This window comes from Botryllus schlosseri, chromosome 3 (genome assembly GCF_051294905.1).
Source record: "Botryllus schlosseri isolate E-star chromosome 3, Bs_hap1, whole genome shotgun sequence".
Taxonomy (NCBI): domain Eukaryota; kingdom Metazoa; phylum Chordata; class Ascidiacea; order Stolidobranchia; family Styelidae; genus Botryllus; species Botryllus schlosseri.
This window is the reverse complement of record NC_137238.1, coordinates 4,635,635-4,659,572: the sequence shown is the minus strand read 5'-3', so window position 1 is coordinate 4,659,572 and position 23,938 is coordinate 4,635,635. Positions and strand designations below refer to the sequence as shown.

Below are 23,938 nucleotides of genomic sequence, written 5' to 3'. Positions count from 1 at the left end.
TTCCACGGTCCTTTTGGGATCTGCGATACAATTTTCTTGGTCCGCGAAGCAAGTTCTACAAAAATCACACGATCCAGAAAAAAGGTAATATAAAAAAAATCAGGCAACTCATTTTCGAACTAAACCCGATAATTGCCCAACATTATATCATTAATCAGGCTAAAATAGAGTATTTTGGTGCAGAATCTATTCCTTAAATTGGAAAAACCTCGCGGTTCGCGCGACAAGAAATTAGCTGCACGCTGATTTTCATAACACTGGTTGGTGCTTACTAAGCCCATATAGAAATAAATCAATAAGCCTTGCGTTTGCCGTTAGTAATTTAGGTTGGTCCGTGAATCGCGTAATATCGTTTGTGAATAGAATGTATAAAGGGCAGTTATGAAATCACAAGTAAAGGTGAGAGGGGTGTGAAGGGCTTGTCCCCTAGTGATTAGTTTGAAAACAAAATATGAGGGCCATGACCACCGTTTTCGGGTATTGACTGTGAATTTGAATCGTTTGAATGTGATTCACAATATTAGAGTTGCGTTCTCGAAATCGCAGCCACACATAGCCGAGCTAGTCTCAAACAATTGACTATATTTATGTCACATTGTCACTATAAACTCTAAAGCATTGTTTTGTGTTGGTTTTGTGATCTTTTTTTGATTGCCCAGGGACCGTTTCATGAATTTCTTTGAAAAGTTTGAGAACCACTAATCTAGCAGCTCATCTTCAAGATATTCTGGAATAGTGGTTGTATGTAGGCCTATATCACAGGAGAAAATGGCTTTTGTGACGCGGTCTTACCCCTTTGTTGAGTCAGATAAGGAAAAACTATTATCAGATAACTCTAAACCGCAATATGTTTGTACCCGTAGGCTATTAGGAACTTGGCAATTAAAATGAGTTAGCACAGTATATGATATGTCAATTCAAACGGCTATTCTGTTGTTGCAAGTTTAAAAAAGGTATCAATTGTGTATCAGTTCTTTTGCAAATTTAAAGGTCTCGCGGACCCCTCGGGTTACGCGGACCGCTGCGCTATTACGAAAATCTGATGCATGTTCAGACAAAGAAATCAGAACGTCAATTTGGCGACATTAGTCTGCTTGTCTCAGACTCAGACGTGCTTAGGCACTGTATGCCTGTCGCTACATCCGCTTTCGATTACGTAATAATATAAGTGCGCTAATATCAATTCACTACGGCCGGTGCGAATGCGAGCAGTGGCGTAGCCACATGTGCTGCCGCCAATGACTTTCGTTAAAAATCCCCCCTCCCTAAGTTAGCCTAGACCGCAGCAAATTTCGACATAGTTTCATGTTCAAGCAATATTTTCAATAAAAATAATTACAAATCATATGCCGCGTCTCATAAGTTCATTATTACTTGAGAAAGATGCCTCACCGTCTCAGCGTTTAAAAGGCGAAAAAGAATGAAGACAAGAAATGGTGAACGAATGTATTATGCCGGGGCGGCCAACCTATGGCCCGCGAGAAGGTTTGGAGTGGACCGCGAGATAATTCCATAAAATAGCTGTAATGTCAAATAATGAATATTCCATGTAATTTATTACATTTATTTATATCGTCTGCTATGGGCAGAGAAAAGTATGTAATTTATTGTGAATTTGCAATGTCACCAGACATTTGATTAGCTTGAACGCAAAATTTGGGTTATCGATGTCTTGAGCATCAGTTCCGACGCATTGGTGTACCCAGGGGCCAGCCACAATTTTCGCAGATCTTCGCATATGACCATGAAGTAGAATATTTCGAGGTAGATTAATTTGACTTGATATTTCTCTCAGCACTTAGCCCGATTTATTGTCACTTAATTTCATAATTCTGATAACGCTCCTGAAAATTTACCGAATTCGGTCTGACAACACTCTCAATTATGAGAGAAAGTGTCGTCCAACATCCGACTTCGCATCTGCACTTGCAGAAGGATGGTAGGGGATGAAATCTTTGCACAAAATGATAGACGCATCTGCGCCGGAATTTTCGATATTCATATGTATACGCGCTAAATAATCCTGTCCTTGTCGAACAAGCCCAGCGGCATACAGAGGCGACCCGCAATATATGCAAGTGACATTAGTATTAGCCGAGCTCATTCATTAACTTTGAAGAATGTTAGCGCTTCGCGCGGTTAATTCATGGGTGCACTATATGCACGCTGACTCTTCATGACATAATTGTTATCGATTTGGATGCGTAGTAATATATGACGTGTTTTCATCGCTACGTATAATACAGGTCGCTCCTATCGGACGACTAAAGAAATGGCATCAACATTCAACATCCAGATGACCGGCGCAATGACTCGCAAATCTCATGTGGCCCTTTGGCCGAAAAGGTTGGCCCCCTGTATTAGGCGAATAAAAAGCCACGAGCCGCCTTGAAACTGAACTTTTCGGGCTTTTAAAAGCGAAATCAGTGGCAATATCCTCAAAATCGAGTTTTTGAACAGAAACAATGGATGGAGCTGATAGCCGATCATCATTCATATACAAGGAACCTTCAGCAGCAGCAGCTGTTGGCTGGCAACATTAAAGTTGGGCGTACAGTGCTTGTAATACACCGTGTTGCTTCATTCTGACAATGTTGTGTACATCAAAATTGTTTTTCAAGCGGTTCTTGATATAAAAGCAATGTTCACACAGCTTTGCTTCAGTTAGGATATTGCGGTACATTGAGCAAACGCCTGGTCAAACTATTTCTTTCATTTGATCGTTTTTGTTCACAATGAGGAGACAATCTGCTGTATACAACTGCAATCCTATCAAGTAGGCAACAAGCTATAAAATGTAAAATGATACGTTCACCGACAGTACAAACTTCTATGACAATACAGTTGGAAAAACAGATTGACTTTAAACAGCTTCTTTGAGGTACAGAACTTCAATATACAATTGAATAGTATATTCATATTGAAATGAACCCGAATATTTTCGGCTGACACTCGTCAGGGTTAATCGTCAGCAACTAGTAGAGAATTCGAAAGAACAGCGTATATCAACAATCGTAACACAAAATATGACGTCACCAGCACGAAAATATGCTGAAATGTCGACAACATAAGCCGACGAACGTGGCTTGCAATTTTCAGCAGTTACAGGTTTTTCGTATCGTGATGCCCGAATATATGAACAGGTAATCATGCATATACAAGCAATCAAGTTGGCATGCTGTACTGCGGCATGAACGAAGTAGCAGTCTTTCCGCAATGAATAAATTTCACATATAATATCCTTAAGCCGTTCTACTGGTGAAATAGTGCCACGAACATTGCACCCAAAACTGAATCGTCATATCGCAGTTTGATTTCAGTCCCATAATATAAAGAACAATTTGTATCTTTGACTAATTGAGTATGATTTCGGCACGAACTATTTTTCCCGAATCGGATACTACTGGGGTTGCCCTATTTTGGAATCGGGAAAGGAGAGCAGTTTGTCAACATTTTCAAACGGTGGAAAAATAACGGTGGAAAATTCTGGAAAATAAGTCAATTATTCCCACTTCGTAGTCGGTTGACTAAAAAAAGCGCCCAAAATACCGGTTTTCCTTCACTTTATCAGGTGGTTGACTAAAAAAAGAGGTCAACGTTCGCTCGGATTCTGAAAAACCCACTAGTCTCGCCTGAGCGTCAGTTCAGTGCTATTTTATTGTATTTCGGTCGAATTTTCCCCTGTGTTTAACCCAAAATCCCGAATAAGGAGGACAAATCCTCCTAAAGGAAGATGTATGGTAACTCTATATATTACCCGATCTCGAAATCTCAAGCCCGACTTGCCATTCTTTCATCCCAAAAACTTGTAAACACTGACTATAACTCGGATTGTATTCTTTGCATCAGTGAGTTTCTTCGGAATTCTGATTAATTTCCATATGCCGAAGAAAGCAGTTCCGTTTTCGGATATGATGAATTCCAATATGCTGTTATTTTGCCTTTTAGGATTGAATTTTCTTTGTGGAAAGTCACTATCGTCCCATGCACACAGCTACAAACCGATTCGTTGAGCAAAGTGACTTCAGAGGAATTTAGGATTCTTTTCCAAAGCTGAAATTTTTCTATGTCCCCCCGGAAACCCTGTGTAGGGTGAAGGGGTATATTTGAATATACGTTGTCATCATCCAGATTTTGTCCTAAGATGAGATCACCTCCTCCCGGTATTTCTAATGGAAGTTCTCCGCCGGCATACGCAGAACCATTGATGTACGCACTTAACATGCTAGCAGATTTCACTATACACAGGTGTGTAAGATATCCGTAATTTCCAGTATCCCCAAAGCGAAATGTATGTGTCAATGTATTGATATTGACGTACACTTTGATGTTTCTGTTCTCTAACCACACAGCGATGGTATTACAGTCTACTGAGCCATATTTACAATAACTGAAGATTGCTTGCTCTCCGGTGAATGATTCGTCCAGTGATTTCACCCAGACACACGCCGTGAACGACACCATTGTCGGCAATGTACCGTTGTATTTCGCGTAATGAAGATGTTCTTCGTTTGGAAACCGGAAGCGAGATATTTTGCACGCTGGAAGGTAGTGGTATTTCTCAACCATCAATCAGTGAAGAAGTTATATTCTATTACTGGAGAATAGGTATTCGGCAAACAGAAAAATATACCCGGCAATATTGGAATGAGTCTATACAGGGCGCATCACCAGGGTATTACACTCAATTTCGACCGTGGGCCGGAAATACAGCTTTGTTCACTGGTGCAATTCGGTTTATCCGGCTTATAACGCCTATATTACGCTACTTTGCACAAAAGACATTTCATGTATAGTAATAATATAGTGTTATAAGTTATGTAATGCTTGACTATTATGTTTTCTGTCAGGTGAACATCAAGGCGTCTATTATGTTTCATAATAATGGGATACGACGTTAGGGGCAGGATTATAATAATATTCGGCAATTGACTTCGAGGATCGGCATTTACCGACGTAATGCGTGAAATGCGTGATAGGGGTAGCTGCTTCGATCACAATTCCTATCGCCATATTTCTTAGTATACCGCAATAAACAACATCAATATTCTATTTCATCAAATAAAAACGTGATTAAAGGCATGTACGTTTAAAATGAGTCTTTTTACCATACGCATAGCCCTGAAACCGTCCACCTGTCATCGGCATGCGATAGCAAGTTGAGAATATTGTTGACGAGGCAATGATTTACATAAGTAACCTAGATGCGATCTGGTTGGGTGTTGGATGAAAGCAGACGGAAATGTCTGGCTTTGGGACTTAGCGCTGATTGTTTGTGTCCTACACTTAATCCTATGAAACTTTCAGATGTTCAGAGTCCGACAACTAGTTCAATGAGAATCACTGTACTCTTATTAGTGAACTATATCTTGTTTTTATAAAGTTAATTACATCGTACGCGGTGGTAGATGTGTCACACGAAAAGCGATTTATACGCGCCAACTCACTTCATGCAAACCAAAGCCAAGTATACCTTTTGGATTGAAAGGTATTTCTTCATCTACGCGTTTCTGAAAGTCAGATCTGATCGCATCCATGGTTTTTCCGCCCTGCAAACGTTTTGAATCGCTCATTCGTTACAGTTATTCGCTATGGGTATTTTTGGGTGTTTCTACTTTGAACTGGATACTTTGTCGAAGAGAAAGAAACTAAGTTTGACGTTGGTGTTATATTGAATCAATTCTAATTCGGTTGAAGCTATAAAAAGACTACTAAAATGGTATCTCTTTATTCTGACTTATTAGAAAGGGACGAATGTATTCCGTCGTTACTGTGAAAGCTCTTTACAGCAGCCTCGATAGTCGAAATGTGTCATGGTAGATTCCCTTTAGTGAATTCGATTCAATTCCAAGTGACGAACACAATTTTTTCAATCATTTCCTTACCCAGAAATTGTGAACCGGGACAAGCCGTCACAGAATTTGTTAGTCAATCAAAAGATCTGCCATGTTTTCACGAGGTCTTCGATTCTGAAGCATGATATTGATGAGAATCTTCCCAGATGGTAATTTCTAACTACCATTATCGAAATACGAAATTGTGGAGTTCGGCTTCAAATGCTACTAAAGTACACGTGGAAGACCTTTGTAGTACTTTGCATAAGTATGAGTACTTTGCTACTGATCAACCCTAATGTATGTTTGTTCACTTATGTAGCCTAAATCACGTGGTTAAATAACAAAATACCCGTAGGATAATGTGTAAGATATAGATCAAATACACATGACGTAAAAAACATGGATACATTACTAATTCCGTCGCATATGCGAATGATCGAATTCATGAAATGTGAATTGAGGTAAGGTCAAATATTGTCGCTGGGAAAACACATTCCAGTCGATTACACTGATCAACAAGATGAAAAAAAGAATTTTAGGCAGAACATCTGACAGCCGTTTTTGGAGTTTTTGAGGTTGCTGATTACGAATATCACATTAGCTTTGTCAGATTGGCTCTTCGTCAGAAGATATTAATACCCCTAAAAAAGCCCAAAATTACGGTATTTACCCATATATATTTCACTTGGTAGGAAGAAAATCGTACTTTTTTCTAATTCTATACTGCGCATAAATATCTAATTGACTTTGAAGAACCCTACTGTCATTCTCAGTCATTCTATCAATATTAACATGACATGATGCGAATTATTTGTTTATCAAAAAAGCAGTTTGTCTAGCCTAAAAATTGTACTATTCCACAACGGAAATACATGTTCTCCGGTATCAATTGGTAATTCTACCAAGATTAAAGAGGAGTATAAAGCTGTAAAATTTGTCCTTGAAAGGCTTAACTACGATACTCATATAAGTCTCATTTCTTTTGACTGGTAAATGGATAATTTTCCGCTGAGTCAACAAAGTGGGTATACCTAGTAATCCTATCAAACGAGAAGCTTAAATCTGTTATCTGGTATATTCGAATATGGATGAAAGATTCCAATTTCACATTAGAAAGGAGTTCACTTCATGTAATTTCTCCTTGGATGTAGTAAATTAAACTTTTTAGATGATGACAAAGCACCCAACTACAAACCTTTGGTACCAAAATTCGTATCTGCATATCGAAAACTTGAGCACGAACATGAGCATAGAAGTTCACTTCCTGTTCGGTCATCTTTATATATATCCTGATTATCTTGTTGATTAGCAAGGGGGAGAGGGAGGTTCTACCAAGACATCAGAGCAACAAAAGAAAGATATCAGGGCAGATGAGATGAGCAATTGAACATATTATATCAGACCATGGCCGGAACCTTCCGAGAAACTGAACGAAATAGCTTACAAGCGAAAATCACACAGAAACAATTGTAATTTAAAATATATCAATAATATTATATTCCAACAGTTTATTTCAAATTTACAATAGGTGGTTGACGTAAAACTGATTGAATTAATGCCACGTTATTTGAGTATCTATTTAAATACTTATATACATGATTGGAGTTTAGTTATGTACATGATATCCGTGGAAGTCTGTAACTATGATAAATCTATTACTTCTAAATATAATGCTGTTGCTGTAGTTTGATTTAAAAGAGTCTTCTGTGTGTAAAAATAGCGAGTAGATTGAATTTCTGAACTTTATAGTACGACTGAGCCGACTTTTTATCTAGTCATTACCGCGAAAATGAGAGATTTTGGTCAAAATACCCACAAGGGTTTTCTCCACAACAAGAGCCAATTTGAAAAAACCAAGGTCATATTCGGAATCAATGCCCTTCAGAACCCCCAAAACCACTTTTACTTTGTCTGCCTAAAAATATGTATTGACCAGTGTTATGGTTTATTCCGTATAACAAAAAAATAATAATATCCTCTAGAACTCCTCCATGACGTGATCGAGTTTCAAATCAAGTATATAGTACTTCCTGCACTGATGTGACAGCTTAATGTTACTTGGTTGGCTTGTTGATCGCCAAAGCCTGGGCTCGCACTTGGGTCTGGTGCGAACAAAAGCCTTCTGTTATGTTCTTGATCTTGTTTGAACAATAACTCAATACGACGAGGTTGCAATAAGAAATCAGTATATTATCAGCAGAATAACTTTAAGACAGGCGACACGATCCAGAGTGCAGTTAAACGAAAAAGACCCCGAGACAACAGAACACAGGGTATAAATACGAAGCACGACACACGAGGAAATAATGATTGGCGGTAATTACTAATCTTAGACGAATGAGAGACAAACGATACCAACGTAAAATGCCTGAACATAACAGTCCTCCCCTGTAAATTTAAAGTACAAGGTAATTTACGTTGGCCGATATAAATCAGTCTGGGTCCTAATTCTAAGCGGATAACGTCTGCCCGACGATCGAGCAGGACTAGCTGCTGGACGTTGTGCCCTATTCCTGACCAATGGTTGCTCAAATTGTGGCTGCTGAGGTTGAACAACTTCCTGTGTGGCTGTATTATTGCCAGCTGGAATCAAGCGTGGTTGGAGTTGGTTCTTAGCCTTCTCCAATACCCATGATCTGTTTTTACAATGTACACAACACGCCCCAGTATTTCCGTCACCACGCCAGCAACCCACTTTGGTCCGCTTCGGTAACTGCGAGCGAAAACCGAGGAGCCAATCTCGAAATGAGTGACTGATTGTCCAGGCGTAACGGGTTTCGATTTGTCGAAGGGCGAGCACAAACTCAACAAATTGCGCGGCTGTCGACCATGTAAAATATCGGCAGGCGTTTTCCAGTCTATGCCCTGGTGCGGTGCACATCGGTACGTAGCGAGAAGTGTTTAGAGCGCGAAGTTGAGATATTTTCCCCCGTCGCAATTTTTTATTAATCCAGCTTTTAAAGTCTGGACGAAACGCTCCGCTTCCCCGTTCGAGGCAGGGTGTCAAGACGGTGATACGATATGGCTGATTGCCAAATTAGAGCAAAACGTATCGAATTCATTCGATGTGAATTGCGGCCCGCCATCCGTGACAATTGTTACGGGAAAGCCTTCGATAGAAAAGACTTCCCTCAAAGCGTTGACCACACGCAAGGTTGTGGTAGAACCGACATTCATTACTTTAACGAAAGGATATTTCGAATGCGCATCGACGCTGACAAAAAACATTTTATTGTTTATTGGACCTGCGAAATCCAAGTGAATTCGTTCAAAGCTTTCAGAAGTTTTTGGCCATTCGCGATACTGACGATCAGGCGCTTTCATTACCTTACGGCAAGCGTCGCAACTCTAAACGAGATTTTCAATGTCGCGATTAATGGAAGGCCATGCGATGTAACGTCGTGCCATCTGCTTCCTTTTCGCGATACCCCAATGTCCTTCGTGCAACAATGATAAGACTCGTGAGCGAAGTGACTGCGGAATTACTACGCGCTGAAAACCATCAATATTGAGCATGACTATGTCTTCGTGCAGAGAAAGCGAATGTTTGCGAGTCGAAAACCTAGAAAAATCATCAATGTGCGTCTTTGGATTCCAATTACCATGAGTGACTGATAATTTGACTAGTTCCATGGTTTTGTCTTTCAGCGTCGCGTCGCGAATTTCATTGCGAGTTAACGGTAAGCCATCGAATGCCATATTAATAGCGTGAACGATCTTCGCGTTTTCACGAATTTCCAGTTCGTCAAACTCAGGGTCTGGACCCTTTGGTAGGCGAGATAAACGGTCGGCGTTTCCGTGCTGATTAGTCGGTTTATAGCGAATATCGTATTGGTAAGCCATGAGCGTTAGTGCCCATCGCTGTAAGCGTTGCGCTGTAATCACGGGAATTTTCTAGTCCCGCGAGAAAATAGCTAAAAGCGGTTTGTGGTCCGTTACGAGCGTACATTTTCTACCATACAAGAATTGACGAAATTTAGCGACTCCGTGAATGATTGACAGAGCTTCCTTCTCGATTTGAGAGTAAGGGTGGAGGCCAAAAAACTGAGTAAAAACATCCTGGATTTTCGCTTAATCTGCGAGTTCCAAGATCTCCCGATTTAGAAGTAGATGATCCGCACGCCAAAACATTGGATGTTCGTGCGAAGTTAGTAGATCTACAAATCCAGGATGTATGACGCTATTGCGTCAAAATGACGCAAAATGTAGTGATCCGTGGAAGGTTGCCATGTCAACCCATCGACTTCGTAGTAAATATTATGCTTTGGCCATGCTGATTGGAAATGTCGTCGATTTTGGTCATGTGCTATGAATGCCATCGTTTCCTAGGTAGACTTATGAAATTGATTTGAAGCCATTTTGCAGCTTTAATGCATATTACTCTGTAGTTTATTCACAGTTATAAGTTCTAAAGACGGCATTGCAAACTGGTACTGTTGTTATTACTGTCTGTAGTATGGATATTTTGGACAACGTAGATGGCATACAGTTCGGACGACTAGAATACAATTGTCATGCCCAGGCATTACTTGGCAAACATATCGGACTCATTTGTAAAATACCCAGAAAATGAATTCGTTGACCGCTACAGATTTTACAAGGGAGCTACGGTAATTCTTATTGGACATGATTAAAGACAGCCCATGGTTGGATGTACGGTGCCAAGCTTTGCACTCCATGATGCAATTACTCTGTGCTCTCAGATTTTTTGCTACTGTCATTTTCAACAAACAGATGCTGACTTGATTGGTGGCAGCCGGACAACTGCACGCCGAATCATCCACTGCATTTCTCGGGCGTTATCAGAGAACAGAGAAAATTTATCCCACGATTGGATGATTTGTTACAAACAAAGAGTTATTTCTTTGACATAGGTGGAGTTTCAAATGTCATCGGTTGGATTGATGGTACCCACATCCCAATAAAGTCCCCGGGTGACTCTGTACCAGAAAAGCTTATCGTTGCAGGAAAGGATATTTTTCTTCGAACTGTCAAATGGACTGCAATGCCAAGAGAATACCGGTAGTGACTAATGCTGTTGTGAGATGGCCAGGGAGTACTCATGACTCAAGAACTTTTTCAAATTCCAGATTAAAATACAAGCTCGGCCAGAAAAAATACAATGGGATTTTGCTGGGAGACAGAGGCTCTATGCTCTAAAAATGTACCCGATGACTCCATTAACAAATCCACAGGCTGCACAAGAAAAAAAAAATACAGCTATATGCACTCAAAGACACGGGTGCTGATCGAGCAATGCTTCGGCGTTCTCAAACAGCGTTTCCAGATGCTGCTAAATCCTATGCGAATGCAAATCGAAAACACCATCCTGGCAATCATTGCAACAATATATTGGCACAATTTTGCTACAAAAACCAATGAGCCAGTTCCTGATTTTGCAGTTACTCCCGAGGAAGCTACGGATATAACATCTGAAGTTGGATACAATGATACAAAGAGCAGGTGTCCCATTATTTGTATTCAAATTGACAAATATGAATTCAAAAAATGTACCGAAATATTTGCACCGTCGACAATACCTATAAGGCGAGGAACACTTGGCAGGCACAATGAAATATTATAAAGAAATGTTGCTTTTCAGAAAATGCGTATTCGGCTATTTAGATAACTTGACATAATTGAACAAAGAAATATTGCATTAAATATGTCACTAATTCCTCAATTGTCCAAGTTCTAATCTATATTTTTCCTTTTTTATCGCATGTTCTTCAATGCGCATTTCGAATTCTTGCTTTCTGAAATATCATTCTTCGTCTCTCATCTCTTTTCTTTCTTGAGGTCCTCAATATTGGACACCATCAGTTTAATTCTCAGATCATTGTTTTTCTGAATTAAAAGAAGTTCATATTGACTCTGCGATGAGGTAGTAACCTATGATTAAACTAAAACATGTATTAGGAAGCCAATCACAAAGAAATCATTTCGAAATTCTCTTTGCCTTGTTGGCTGATATTTTTTCCTCTACTGCCTGATATCAATATCTGTTTCCAAGTGTGGTATCCATTCGATATGAGCGGTGAACCAATAATCGGTCAGTCTCTAGTCATTAAAAACTTGTATTCTGCAACCAGCTGATCACAAAGTGCAGAATTGGTAGTTTTCATTGTATTGTATTTGTATACTAGAGCCCGACTGATATTGGAGTTTTGGGCTGATACCGATAAAACCAATATCTAACTCCTTCACCGATAACCACTATAGCCATATTCAAATGGTGTGGAATACCTTAAAATGCGCATTTGAAAAACTTCAGGGCATCTATTTGAATAGCTTTACAGCCGATGCGATACTTGGACAGGAAATAAACTAGAAAGGCTGTATCAGGACACCTGTAGAGTGTAATATATGTGAAATATATCAATATTCTCAGTCTAGTGGTAAAAGATTATAGTTTATGGAGTTCCTATCACCATGCTATGACCTCACGAAAACTGCCCATATATATTCATTTCCAATGGCCGATACCAATAATTCTTTCAAAGAGTGATATCGAGTCTATATTATCGGCAAAGCGATATAATCGGTCAGGCTCCATTGTACACCATCTTATATCAATTGTTACAGGATTGTACCTATGTGCATTGCACTGGTAATCAGCAATCTTTCGAGCAGTCAAACACCATTTCCAACTCTATCGTTCGCAAATACACTTCACTAGAAAACTAAGTACAAAGTGGAGAATCTTTACATAACAATGGTTGGGGCAGTGGACCAAAAGTTTGCCAAACCCTCCGAAACTGCAAGATTGTATATTTTAAAATATCAACTCGACTTGAAATCCAAATGAGTAGAAGCTACATACCAGGTGGCAGATCACTCGTCTTTGTCACGTATGTTGACTGCGATTCCATATAGCTTGCTTCTGAAAAAAAATGTGAATGTTTCAGAAGGATTTGAGGCTATAGGCCTACGCATGTTTACACAATACACATGTACAATGCACAATTGCACATGCATATTTGCTAGTGACGGTGAAAAATACTGAAACCGATCATTTGATGACGAGCAAAAAATCTCATTAAAAATCGCTGAATGTATGACAAGAACGTTTGATATTGTGAATGCGTTCCCTTCAATACACCACCGGGTAAGAAATTGATATAATATACATCTACACTTGTAATTGATATGTTAGCAAAAAGTAGTGATGAAAATAACGAGAAGAGTTGCCTCTGACACGAACCGATCTTCATCATGGGGAACATTTCTCGATGTGGTCAATGTATCGAACAAGTTCTCATTACTCTCTCGCAACATAACTTACATGATTGATTTTCTGCAGTAACTACAGACAATATGGTGGAATCACTTTCAAAATGATGTTCAAATGGCTGAACCTCTGCTGGCATGACAGCTTTAACCATTAATTTACTGATATGCGCCGTATTATGGATATAATTAATGTCTACAAACTTACCTTGCAATAAATAGCACCGTCATCGGGTCAGATACTATTGAATGTTCTGAAGGCCTTCTGTCATTTTCAGTTTTGAGACTTTCTCTTGTTTTGAAGCAACCTTCAATTGCTGTTCTGTTTTTAGCCATGTTTGGTGATGTGGCATTTCACGGCTTGGTTGATTGTTTCCAATGCAAGACAACGGCAGAACTCGTTTATTACATAGTTTGTATGCAATTATCATTAAACATTCTGTAATAACATGATCATCAGTCAATAAGGAGAAGCACAATTGAGTACCGGTAACAAAATATCGCTAACATGCAATATTCACTATCTTTATAATGAGCCTCAGATAAGCAATTTCAATCTACAATGACATAACTATTACAAACCTCGCCAAATTTATATGCTTGTGTACCTTAATCTAGACTTTAATCCTGGTGGCGACCAGGATCAAGAAGCAGCAGTCTATACTCAGTCGGTCCTGGCAGAATCTTACTAATCTACCTTTCTGGTCCGCAGAAAATCCAGCAACGTGCAAAATCCCCAGATCTTTTATTTGATCTATATTTTTGGCCTCCACCCTAAGATTTTTGCGAATCGGAAAGCGTTTTCGATGCGTGCGCGATCGGTCTCTCTTCGCCATTGTGCTCGATTGAGAGGACAGCGCCGATTCCGAATTGAGAAGCATCAGTTTACAAAATGAGCTGCTTGTTTACATCATAATGAGCTAACTGCGTAGCGTCGATTACGTCGTTTTTGAGAATGCGTAAAGCTGCGTCACAGTCCGCATTCCAAATGAATTCCGCGTCTTTTTGAAGAAGACAGTACAAGGCAGCAGCTTTATTCGTGAAATTAGAAATAAACGCGCGATAATAATTGACTTTGCCCAGGAATGCCTGTAGCTGGCGAACATCCTGAGGTTTAGTCAACTGTTTGATTGCTTCAACGGATTTGTTAGACGGGCGTTTGCCATCCTTGTCAATTATGTGGCCAAGATACTCGATACTACTTTTGAAAAATTCGCATTTCGCGAAGTTGACGGTGAAACCGTATTCGGTGAGGCGCTCAAATAGTAGCGATAAGTTGCGAAAATGATCGCGTTCATCAATGCCAGTAACGAATATGTCATCGATAAAACTAGCAACACCGGGTAAGCCGGTGATCATGGCATCAATACACCGTTGAAAATTTGCGGGACTAGATGCGACTCCGAAACACATGCGTCGATAACGGAATAGACCGAATTGCGTGTTGATGACACACAAATTCTTCGCATCATCATCTAATTCTAGCTGAAAATAAGCATCGGCAAGATCAATTTTCGTGAAAATACAACCACCCTGTAACTTGTGAAGGATTTCATCCAAGGAGGGCAAGGGATGTTGATATATCTGAATTTGTTGAATCAATGCTTTGAAGTCACCACAAATGCGTACTGATCCATTAGATTTAGTGACGGCAACAATTGGTGCTGCCCAATCACTGTAATTGATTGGTTCGAGAATACCTTGATTGACTAATCTATCCAATTCGGTTTGAACAGCGATTTGCCTTGCGAAAGGCAAAGGACGTGGCTTGTTAAATACGGGCTTGGCATTAGGCTTCAAGTGAATGGTCACCTTTGTCTTGGTGCATCGTCCTAACACATTAGAGAAAACGGAGGAAAAATTGGACTGAAAAGATACCAATTTGTCGTTCGAATCAGAAATGACAATAGTATTACATGATTGCGATTTGACCATCTGCAAGGAAATTGCATCCAAAGCAGACGTCCTCTTAGCGGTCATGGAGAAAGCATCGCTCCAATCGAGACCAAAAATGTTTTGCCCACGGTGTTCGTCGAGAACTACCAATTTTAAGCCAACTCGAACTTGAGAACCCACCTGCACGGTTACAGTGCAAATACCTTTCAATTTCAGTGGCTTGTCGCCATACGCTACGAAAGAGCAATGATATACTGAGAGTTTCGGAGAGCCCAAAGTTTTGTACCCAGTCAATCCCACTATGGCGGAGGGTGCACCAGTGTCCCACTGTGTCGGCAACGGAATGCCGTTGATGCTGGAGTTGATCCAGAGCTGGTTTCCTACGCGTCGATATAGTTGATCGATGTCGAAGGAGAGGAGCGGCACTGAGCAGAAATTGACGGATGTGACCTGTTGTGTGACACTAGGTTTGGTAGACATGGACACAGGTTTGATATGACCTTTACGACCACATTTCTGACATACTGCATGTCGATATTGACAGTACTTTCTCTCGTGATCGATTAAACAGCGGCTGCAGGATTTCAGTCTTTCCGGGAAGTTGCTTTGGATGGATTTCGAAGGTTTCTTCCCCTTCTGATAACTTCCCGTCATTTTATTGACGGTGGAAGTATCTTTACCGTTACTCTCGCCCTGGATAACCCTATCAGTTTCCAGCGTTCTCACGTATGTTGTGGCTACTTTGAGAACGTCGTCAAGGGATGGATTGGTTTGTGTTAGACCAGTGGTTCTTAACCTTTTTTCTTCCAGCGCCCCCTTTCAAAAATTATCGTGCTCCAGCGCCCCCCCCAACTTCATATTGTAAGGAATGTAATAAAGACAATGAGTAAGAGGGAGGGCCGTAACAGCACTTCGTCAACCCCCTAAAAACGATTGCCTTGCGCACCCATAGCGTGATAAACCGAACTTCTGAGGGCTTCGCCCCCCCCCCCCCCGAACCCCATATCGTGATTTTGATGGTCAGCAAAGTTTGTGTGACCTGGTCGCCCTAGGTACCAAAATTTTCCATAATGCATGAATGAATAGGTGATAATTACATATATAAGTCGCTAGAAACTTTTTATCCTCTCAGCCCACGTAATCAGATTTACCAGTAGCACTGAGTGAGCTGTTGTATAGGAAAATAAAGGACACGTAATTAATAATTAGATATATTCGGGCGTGCCCGCAGGTATAATTATTCGTTACCAGGGCCGTAACATCACTTCGTCAGCCCCCCCCCCCCAAACAAAAAACGTGGGTCCTGGGCCGGCGGACTTCACTCCCAGACCCCCATTAGGCTGTCCGCTATTTGCTGATAGCCTATTAGGTATCTACATTGGGTGTCCATTTACTGAGGCAGCTATTCTCGCCTATTCGCGCGAAGTGCGAAAAAAATCACTAGTTAATGATTGAATTGGTCAATATCATCGCGAATTGCATGTATATTGAGATCAATTTTTATTCTCTCTCTGCTCACGTAAAGACATTTACCGGTAGAGCTGAGTGAGGTGCAATGTTCCCTTTAAGCTGCGCACGTGCGCAGTGCTGACACGGTCTCTGCACAAAGAAAATCTACGTTGCGCACAACAAATCCGGAGTTACTACCTTTTTTTAGTCGTTGCGCACTGTTGTCCAAGGGTCAGCGCAGTGAGTTGTTGAGTGTGCGCAGACTCATCAAAACTTAAAGCGAACATTGTGAGGTTTCTTGGAAACTGTAGGGCCCGCCCGTAACTAATAATTAAACATATTCGGGCGGGCAAACCCACTGGTAAGACTTCGTTGCATGATGTTATTTCGTTACCCCCTGTCCGCAATATCAAAAATATAGAATCGCTCAACGGAGATATCGCCCAACAGGAATATCCCTGTCGCCCAATCGTACTAAACTAAAAGACGCACACGATTTCAGATTGGTATTTCTTCACTGACATATAATTTTTCCCTGCCAGATGGAATTCGTCTTCTGGGGTTCAGATTGCAAAGACAGGAACATTCGGTGTCAGTCATTTAGGCGCCCATGGACAATTAAACCTATATGTATTTTGAACGTTATATGTAACGAAGTTTTCGGTGTTAATTTGCTCTGAATACTCATTGAGAATATGTCCTATCACCACATCATCTACTGCGAAGCCCTTTTTCTCTAGCGCCCCCCTGAGCCCAGTGCCCCCCATATCGCCCCCTTCAAGATCGCCAGCACCCCCTGGGGGGCGCTGGGGGCAAGGTTATGAACCACTGTGTTAGACAATGCCGTCTCACATCCGCGTGCGGCATTTCTTTAATGATGAGATCGCGCATTAGCTCATCAACGTAGCTCTGATCACAGCCTTCTCTTGAGCATGTGAAGTTGCAATCTTTGGAGATTCCGCGTAGAGTTGCGATCCAATCAGCATACGATTGGCCCGGCTGCATTTTGCAATTGTAAAATTCGTACCTGGCTGCTTGCACATGAATTGAGTCCTTGAAGTGTGTAGACAACTTCTCAGTCAACGCGTCGAAGGATTGCGCACTGACATCAGCAGCACCAAACAAATTACGTAGGAGCGAGTACGTTTCAGGTCCAACCCATGAGAGTAGACACGCCTTTTTCTTCTCCATGTTAGAAATGCCGTAAATTGCAAGGTGATTGTTGAATCGTTGCAGATATTGGTCAAATTTCTCCTTTGATTTTACGAACGAATCAAACTTGGGAGCGGCTGCTTCAGATGTTGACGCACCGGGATTCAACCTCTTTATCAGTTGCGATATGGTTTGCTCATGCTGTAGCTTTTGCTGCGCCATATCTTCTTTGTGCTGTGCCATCTCTTCTTTGTGCGTGCGTGTTATTGCTCCAGCTGTGCTTTTTGATTGGCCATGGTTTCTTCATGCTGCCTTTGTTGCTTCGCCATCATTTCCTGCTGCTTCTCTAGAAGCTTCAAAATACCCGATTCCATGATATATACAGTATTCGTCGCAGAAATAACTATGAATCCGACTTCTGACACCAATTGTTATGTTCTTGATCTTGTTTGAACAATAACTCAATACGACGAGGTTGCAATAAGAAATCAGTATATTATCAGCAGAATAACTTTAAGACAGGCGACACGATCCAGAGTGCAGTTAAACGAAAAAGACCCCGAGACAACAGAACACCGGGTATAAATACGAAGCACGACACACGAGGAAATAATGATTGGCGGGAATTACTAATCCTAGACAAATGAGAGACAAACGATACCAACGTAAAATGCACGAACATAACACTATCGACCTTTGAAACCTGGTATCCACGGATTCCATGCTAGGGGCTCATACGAGGATATAGAAAAAAATGGAAACGCCGGTGGCGAGGACTCAATGACAGTGTATTTCCTTAGCATCTCCATCGCAAAAGCACTTCCACGGAACCGACAAAAATAAATGATTTTCGCGTCTCCTGGCCCGACATCCAACCAATATTCGCAACTACAGCACTACTGCTGCATGTAAAACGCAAAAATGTCCGTTTATTGCAGGAATCGGAAGCCCTTTTCGTCAGAGGAGCCATGTTTACCCTATATGTTATATTGTCAATGTCAATAAACTGTGCAATCAACATTGGCCCTATAAAAACTTAAAAAAAATGTTTTAAACATATCTGTTTTAAATTATTTTCTGTTTCAAATGCAACCCTACACACCATACACCGGTTATATTAAGCTAGCAGCGTCTAATGCCTAATTACATACCATATAGTGCCGTTGGATTGGATTGACGTCATAGTGTTAAATCTGCAAGGCTACCTATCTATCAACTTATGTCGTTAAGAGTATATGTCGCTTATGACTCTATCTATAGTTCGGTGGCTCTTTGCCGGTATTTTGTGGGACACTAGGGGTTTCCTGGAGGTCAAGACACACACTCAAATCATACATATGATTTTTGATGAAACGCCCGTCTTCGTGATGGTTGCGGGTAATTAGTAGTGCGGAGCATGGACCGGAGCCGGATTGGATATCCAACTGGATTTTTCCAATTTTGGCCGCACCGGATCGGAGTCGGATCAGTACTTTTTTGATGCCGCTAGAATCTTTATGGATAAGTATGACTTTCGTAGCTAAATAACTACCAACCAACCAATCACACGCAAGTATACTTGCGGTTATAACCGCCAAGCCAGTGCGAAAACACACGAGCCATATTTATAAATTCACGGAACCACCGTACCGTGTAGGGTCGGATTTCCGGCCGGACGTTTTACTTTTAGCCGCAGCCAGATCGGATCCGGACCAGAGAATTGAAGAGTCGGATCGAAGTCGGACCGGAGAATTGAAGAACCGGATCGTAGTCGGACCAGAGAATTGAAGAACCGGATCTTAGTCGGACCGGAGAATTGAAAAACTGGATCTTAGTCGGACCGGAGAATTGAAGAACCGGATCTAAGTCGGACCGGAGAATTGAAGAATCGGATCTTAGTCGGACCGGAGAATTGAAGAACCGGATCTTAGTCGGACCGGAGAATTGAAGAACCGGATCTCAGTCGGACCGGAGAATTGAAGAACCGGATCTTAGTCGGACCGGAGAATTGAAGAACCGGATCTTAGTCGGACCGGAGAATTAAAGAACCGGATCTTAGTCGGACCAGAGAATTGAAGAGCCGGATCTTAGTCGGACCGGAGAATTGAAGAACCGGATCTTAGTCGGACCGGAGAATTGAAGAACCGGATCTTAGTCGGACCGGAGAATTGAAGAACCGGATCTTAGTCGGACCAGAGAATTGAAGAACCGGATCTTAGTCGGACCGGAGAATTTAAGAACCGGATCTTAGTCGGACCGGAGAATTGAAGAACCGGATCGGAGTCGGACCAGAGAATTTGTCGATCCGCTCCGCACTATAGTAATGAGGCCCGAACAGTAGGCGAATTGTCACAGTTGTGGTGGTACGTCGTGTGTAGTGGAGTATGCAGGGGACGGTTAGGATTCTAAATCGAAACCAAGTCCTTCTGAAATGTGAATTCTATCTGCACTGCAGTAATTAAGATTACGCTGTTGCAACAGCGTACAATGCGATGACACTTTGCACGGCGAAGGCAAAACAGCAGAACAACAATAGAACAACATTATATTGTGTTCGTTTTTTGTTGAAATTATGTTGTATTGGATTTGTTCTTTCAACAATCTGTTGATGCACACTTGCACAGTTTATTCCGTGCACAAGTAATATATAGTAATGTAATAGAAGTGTAGTTCAAGATGTATAGCGGTAGACTATTGTTTGTTATGACTCAACGAAAATTGAAAATTCGGGGATCTGATCGACTGTCCGAAGAAAAGAGGTGTTCCGCAGACGGTGGAGGTTAATTATCACTGATTAGTTACTCAGATCTGTCGACTCAGACCTGTCATTACACATTTTCCACCGTATGATGAAATAAATGAATGAATATCAAACTTACTTGACAACTTCCCACTGCAGTCCAACGTCCATCTTTGTAACGCCTGGCACAGAAACGTGCTGAAAAACATGAAAATTTGTCATCTCCAGGCTACCATACATTTCTCTATTACGCTGTCGCTTGCTGGTCAATTGATAATGTTCAAAATTATCATATCTATCACATCGGTCACGGCACTGACCACGGTAGAAGCGGTAGGATCCGTAGACAGCTATTCGTTCTTGCTGCGAGTACAAGTCGCGTCTACCATCTATGGTACAGGCGTACAATTCATTCTACTCGACAACTACATGGATTTAAGTTACTTTTAGAACCGAATTAAACTAAGCCGCGATCAGACACGGGGTAATATTTTGCTATCGTGATCGTCAACTATGTGGCGTGAAGAAAAACACTGTTTTTAAAGGCATTTGTTTAAAACACTGTTGAACAACTGTTTTCAACAATTTGTTTTAAAACACCTTTTGTCTCGTATGCAGCGGTAACGATAGCCGGAGCATACATCGCAGTGCAGGTATTTGCCTTATATGCCCATCACTTTAGTCTTTACGACTTATATCAACACGATGTCCCCGTCGACAGGAACTGACAAAGCACTGCCAGAGCAGCTCCTCCGAATACATTGATGCAGCAATCCCCTATGTCTGCCTATGTTGTGATGGTGTAGGAATGAGATGCCCAAGGCGGGATCGTTGTAGAAAGAATAGGCCTACCACACAAACGTAATAAATCACTTGCAATACTCACCACTGGCGGTGCGAATTCTGACAGAAACTACAACGAAGAGAATGCCGATGATTTTATATATTCTCATATATTTCATTGTAGATTGGCGATGCTGAATTGAGATCTGTTGAAAATAGGCTGCATTCAACGCTGATAATTTTCAAACTGCGTACAATTATAGACTCTAATTTTTGGGATGCGTTTCATGACTCACGGCAAAGCTATAGCTCTGTACAGGCAGATGATCATTCACATAGCAGCATCAGGTAATTTCAGTGATTGCGGCAACACACTGTGCTGTCAACTGCTGAAGAGTTTTAATATTAGGTAAATCGAAATAAATAACAATCAACACGCTTGAACAATGTTACCTTCTACAGTAATAGACGACTCCATTTATCCCAATTATCTAGGGCTACCATACGTCCTCATTTAGGAGGATTTGCTTTCCTTTCTCGGGTTTTTGAAAATGTCGTCCGAGGACGCCGAAATGTCATCCTTTTTGGCAATTCATCCTCATTTACAGCTTTTACAGCTACGGTAAAAGGCCGGATCGACTGAAAATCGGCCTAAATGACGGTAAATAGGTAATACGGACGTTCAAGCGGGTCATTCGGGAGTCGAACGAAGGCGACGGCCCTGTTTTACTCAACTCCAGCAAAAATAGCAAAATCGGCCGTTTTCAGTCTCGATCAACTAACTTTTCTGATTTGGTAAAAGTTTCCTCCTTTTGCGTTTACATATAATAACCCGCAATTATCTCTTTTCATGCAATAAGCATAAGGACATGCAAACCTCATACTAAGAATGAATTATGAGGAGACTTTTGGAACATAAGCTGCAGCGCTCGAATTGAATGGTGTGCGGAACACTTTAGATAGGTATATGTATGGCCTTCAGGCCGTCGTCGACTTAATTCCGGGTAGGGACAATACGAAACTGCACGAGTACGGGTCAAATGTTGTAGATGATTAGGTGAGTCATAATGCATACGTCATACATCACTCTAATCATTACTGTCGATATTGTTGAAGTTGGCAAAAGACGCGGATATATGATGTACCGTACCAGTGACGTGCGGCAATGTTCATTGTTCGTGAGGCATTGACTAACCACAATTTCGTAAACCAAAAAGGTCAGCTGTTACCCTCGGCTACTTGTTTCATAACACATTGCCACTCTTTCCACGCAAGTTACCTTATAATCTACCATATATCCACAATTACAAGTTGATGTGGATGAAAAATACATAATAGCTACATTTGTAGGGGACTTTATTTTCTCTGCACCACCTGTTAGCCATCCCAACTCCACGATTTATAGTACACCGGTTTACCAAGTCGATAGAGCATTTTTCACTGCGCTGGGATGTTCGAATTGTTAACCAACACTAAGTGGGGCAAATACTTATGTGCCTCACATAGGCATTGTTTCCATGCGCTGTCATTGTACGTAACAAGTTTAGTGTCCAATTTCTTGGTGTTTTTGACATGATTCTGATGCTCTAAGATTATTTGATTTTCGGAATCAAAGCCACGCAAGCATTTGATTAATACCATTGATTATAAATTGCAAACTGTTTATAATGAATTACGCAATCGCAGGTGAGGCTACTCTGTCTATGCCACAGGTGTCCTCTAGCTAGAGAAGTGGTTATTAACCTTTTTTTCCTCCAGCGCCCCCTTTCAACAATTACATGGGTCTGGCGCCCCCCTATTATAGGGACTGTAGTAAAAAAACAATGGGACAGTGGTCAAAGTCCAGTGGGTCTTTTCGGGTTAGGACTCTACCATTGGAGATATTTCGCGCTTGAATCGCGCCTGTGGACCACTCGAGTAATTTACGATATAATACTTGTATATGTGCTATATACGGGATCAGATCAAGGTTGTTATTTACAAGGACCATCGGGTAGGTAGGCCTACCGGCTCATACCATCTGGTTCGAGCCCGATCTACACATCCCGATTTCACCTCTGCGATTGGCAATCGTTAGTTGTATTGGTTTTAGTTTTATTGTTTTGTGTTACTAGTAAGTTACTAGTTACAATTGTAATAGTTTGAAACATTTTGTGGGAAATAACCCGAGCAAGCGTGACGGAAGTGTTTTAACGGATAATTGGCTACCCAAAAGTACGCGCAATTCATTTTACATGAATTATAATAAACCACTGCATTAATGGAACCAGCGTATGTACAAAATTCCCACGATGCGCGAAGAAAAGTTTCAAGATTTGACAGATTTTGGTAATTTGTAATGAGAACCCAGGGACATATGGAACTCTTGTTATACTATATAAACAAACACATGCCTCTACTACACCATCTTCTGCGACGCCATTTATCTTCAGCGCCCCCCATACCGCCCCCAGATCCCAGCTCCCCCCATATCGCCCCCTGGGCGTTTCCGCCCCCTTTAAAATCCAAATCGTCCCTTGGGGGCGCTGGAGACAAGGTTAAGAACTACTGAGCTAGAGCATGGCTCTTCCACTGGGTGTATCGTACACCCTGATGTGTACCATAATTTTCAAATGGTGTACCACTCGGATGGGGTGTACCGAGGTGTACCAGATCCTAATTACTACATTACATCTACATTACTAGCTATCACGATATATACGCAAGTTTATGCTTCAAAACAGGTTGACTGGATGCATAATAATATTGTACAATGCTCATATTAATTGTGCGCGAGTGGTAAATTATATTCATTTGTGATGCCATAAAACTATGGTTCGCGTTATCATTTAACAGTTAGTAATGGACTTATCTGTTCCTTTTCGAGTAGAAC

At 41.2% G+C, this 23,938-nt stretch overlaps 2 protein-coding genes across 3 annotated transcripts in view; both read right to left on the bottom strand.

The window, feature by feature from the left end:
- Window positions 1-23,938, bottom strand: part of LOC145436591 (uncharacterized) — a 160,781-nt gene that overhangs the window by 60,898 nt on the left and 75,945 nt on the right. The gene's annotated exons all lie outside the window — the stretch shown is intronic.
- LOC145436593 (neuronal pentraxin-2-like) lies at window positions 148-21,459 on the bottom strand. 2 transcript variants are annotated; one of them, XM_080313974.1, is made up of 4 exons: window positions 21,170-21,459; window positions 20,423-20,481; window positions 5,448-5,549; window positions 148-4,541 (listed from the first exon to the last, which is right to left on the bottom strand). In XM_080313974.1, exons 1-4 carry the CDS (start codon window positions 21,243-21,245, stop codon window positions 4,434-4,436), a joined length of 345 nt encoding a protein of 114 aa, XP_080170100.1. In that variant the 5' UTR covers window positions 21,246-21,459; the 3' UTR covers window positions 148-4,433. The 2 variants fall into 2 exon arrangements, with proteins under 2 accessions (XP_080170100.1, XP_080170098.1); XM_080313972.1 differs by having other exon boundaries at window positions 5,474-5,549.